Below are 2730 nucleotides of genomic sequence, written 5' to 3' on the forward strand. Positions count from 1 at the left end.
TACAGGGTGACCCGATGGTAAAAGGTCACCGCCAGCTGGCCTAACCCAGTCTTACGGAGCCCTTAAACGTCTCCAAGTTATGTCCAGTTCCGGAGAAAACCCACCCGTTCAAAGGCCCACTTGTGGTAAAACCCGATTCTCTCTAAGATCACAAAGATCCCAATGTTCCTTAGTTGAGCCACCCATATCACTCCCCAAAATATTTTAAGTGAGATATGAACTTGGGTTTACATTAAGAAACCCAAATTTCCTTCAACTACACTATATTGAAAAAAGAACTGTATTATTTTTTCTTAAATAAACCTATTAAATGCAAACCAAACATTTTTATTACACCAATCAAAAATATCCAATCAAACTTTTTTATTACCACAAAAAATAAAAATGCAACACAAAAAAACTACAACCAATCAAAAGTGATCTAGTGGAAGAAAGCTAAAGCAGCCGCCAAGAAAGTGATGGGTACCACTGCAGAGAAAGATGATGCACTGTTTGCTGGCGATGGAGTGGTGGAGTTGGATGCAGCAACAGTGATGGATAGTTTCTGACCAAGGCTGCAATGCCTTCCAAAGGTGCATATATAGTAGTGGTTACCGGCTGTACTCAAGGTGATGGTGGCAGGACCATTGGGATCATTAGAGATGGGATTGGTGATGGTGCATGGCCCGAATGCGGCTTGTGAAACTTCGGCCACGTCGTGGAATCCAGTAGTGAAATTGAAAACAAGAGTATCACCGACGGCGAAAGTTTGTCGGGCAGCCCAATTGGTGTAAGTGACGCTTCCGTCATTCGTAACATTCCAACCGAAGGTGTCTCCGACTGTGTGACTGTTATTTTAGTAAATCGAGTTAACTTTATTGTTTTATGATAAAGGGGACGGTACTCTGGTAAACTTTATTTAATTATAAATGAAAAAAGTAAAAAAATTATTTGAATTATTTAATATCCAAAAGTTACCTGGTTTGTGCCACGGTGGATGGCACGCAAACCGATACGATGGCGATAACCGCCACCATCATCATTATCTTCGATGATGCCATTTGTTTTGTGTTAAGTTCTCAGGTCGCCCGCTTTCTCTCTCTTAAGATATTTATTGGGATTGGTGAGGATGAAGTGAATTATGGGTAAGCATTTATAGGAATGCAGGTTTGAATGTTTGTTGAATGAGTACGTTATGTTGACGTATGATGACGTGTGAAAAGTCAAAATTGTAGTAGTTGTGGAATTTGGCGCGGCTTTATTGGCCGTGTTTTCCCACTCCATGTTCCACGTTAAAGTCTTTGGCTTTATTGGTTTGGCCTATGTTTAGGTTTAAATAAAGAAAATGATTAACATTAATATTAAGGAATTTTTATATATTTTTTCTTCTTAAACCTTTGAAATTACATATTTCTTAAAAAAGAAGTTTGGTGCCGTAAGTGGTCTATTAGCCCTCTTAACGGCACCGTATTAATTAGTGAATTTTGTTTTTTAGTTTAGTTACTATAATAAACGTAATGGAAACCGACCAAACGTTAAATTCTTTTTTCTCCGGTACCATAACAAACCTGAAACAAACTGATCGAGTTTGCGCAGACTCACGACCTTATTTAAACCCCATGACCGACAGCGCTCGAGTTTACCAATGCGCAAGTTTATCGCCCCCCCCCCCCCCCCACAAATGGTCGTTGGTCCACCTCAATTTTTATATTTTTTTCATTTTTAAGTTCCGGTACCGTAACGTATATAATTAAAACCGACCGAATTCGTGTCAAGTTTCCGCCTCAATGCTCGAGACTGACAACGCTTGGGTTTTACCACCCCCAGGTTTGCCAACCAAGTAAACATCATCTTAAATATTTTGTTTTCTTATATGTTAAGTTTACGAATTAAATTTTTGGGTTTTAACGCTCAAATTTTATCACTGATGTCTATATCGTAATGAACACAGTAGGTACTAATCGAATTCGTGTCAACTCATCGTCGTAATGTTCGGGCTTACCAACGCCTGGGTTTTAACGATGGGATTTTACACGCTGCCCCGACGCAACGCGCCGGGTAAAAATACTAGTTAAATATTTTATGGATTTTCAAAAGAACCTATTCTATTTTCAATTTAATTTTCTTTAAAAAAAATTCCACGAAACGAACGCGGTTAGTATTTTAACACATGCAATATAAAATACATTAAGTTTTATTGGCGATGAGACTTGAAAAGCTAAATATACATGTAAACATGTAACTTAGTAATCATATCAAGCATATAATGTGTGATAACGGTATCTTAAATTGCAATCAACAAAAGTAAGAAAAGAAAAGAAAAGAAAAGAAAAGAAAAGAAAAGAAAAGAAAAAAATAAAAAATAAAAAAATAAAAATTAAATCGATTTAATTATGAATCACGTAAAATCAAATAACTTGAGTGAATCAAAGCTGCAAGTTGTTTTACAAAATGTTTTGACATAAACACTTCTCTGAGGCAAAATTTGCTTGAACCAAAACATATTGTAGCTAAGAAAATTTAAGATACAAGTTACCTAACCCGGCTTCTTTCAATTTCAACATTAATATCTGTTTGCATCGCTTTAAACATCGTTATTAATAATATTATTTGTTTGTTTTATAAACACCTAATTTATTCTGTTAACTAATATCACCTAGCTTTTGCGTGTTGTATGTGTTTAATACAATGCCGCTTTTCAATAAAATATCACCCCACTTTGCAAAAGCAAGATTCGAAGACTCTATTTCG

At 36.3% G+C, this 2730-nt stretch overlaps 1 protein-coding gene across 1 annotated transcript; it reads right to left on the reverse strand.

The window, feature by feature from the left end:
* Positions 1-346: 346 nt before the first annotated feature.
* Positions 347-1076, reverse strand: LOC143604175 (stellacyanin-like). The gene is made up of 2 exons (XM_077080736.1): positions 958-1076; positions 347-827 (listed from the first exon to the last, which is right to left on the reverse strand). The coding sequence occupies exons 1-2, from the start codon at positions 1038-1040 to the stop codon at positions 422-424; spliced, it is 489 nt and encodes a 162-aa protein (XP_076936851.1). The 5' UTR covers positions 1041-1076; the 3' UTR covers positions 347-421.
* Positions 1077-2730: the final 1654 nt, after the last annotated feature.

This window comes from Bidens hawaiensis, unplaced genomic scaffold, assembly GCF_021521415.1.
Source record: "Bidens hawaiensis isolate Kalapana, Puna unplaced genomic scaffold, B.hawaiensis_p1.1 tig00064113_1, whole genome shotgun sequence".
Lineage (NCBI taxonomy): Eukaryota > Viridiplantae > Streptophyta > Magnoliopsida > Asterales > Asteraceae > Bidens > Bidens hawaiensis.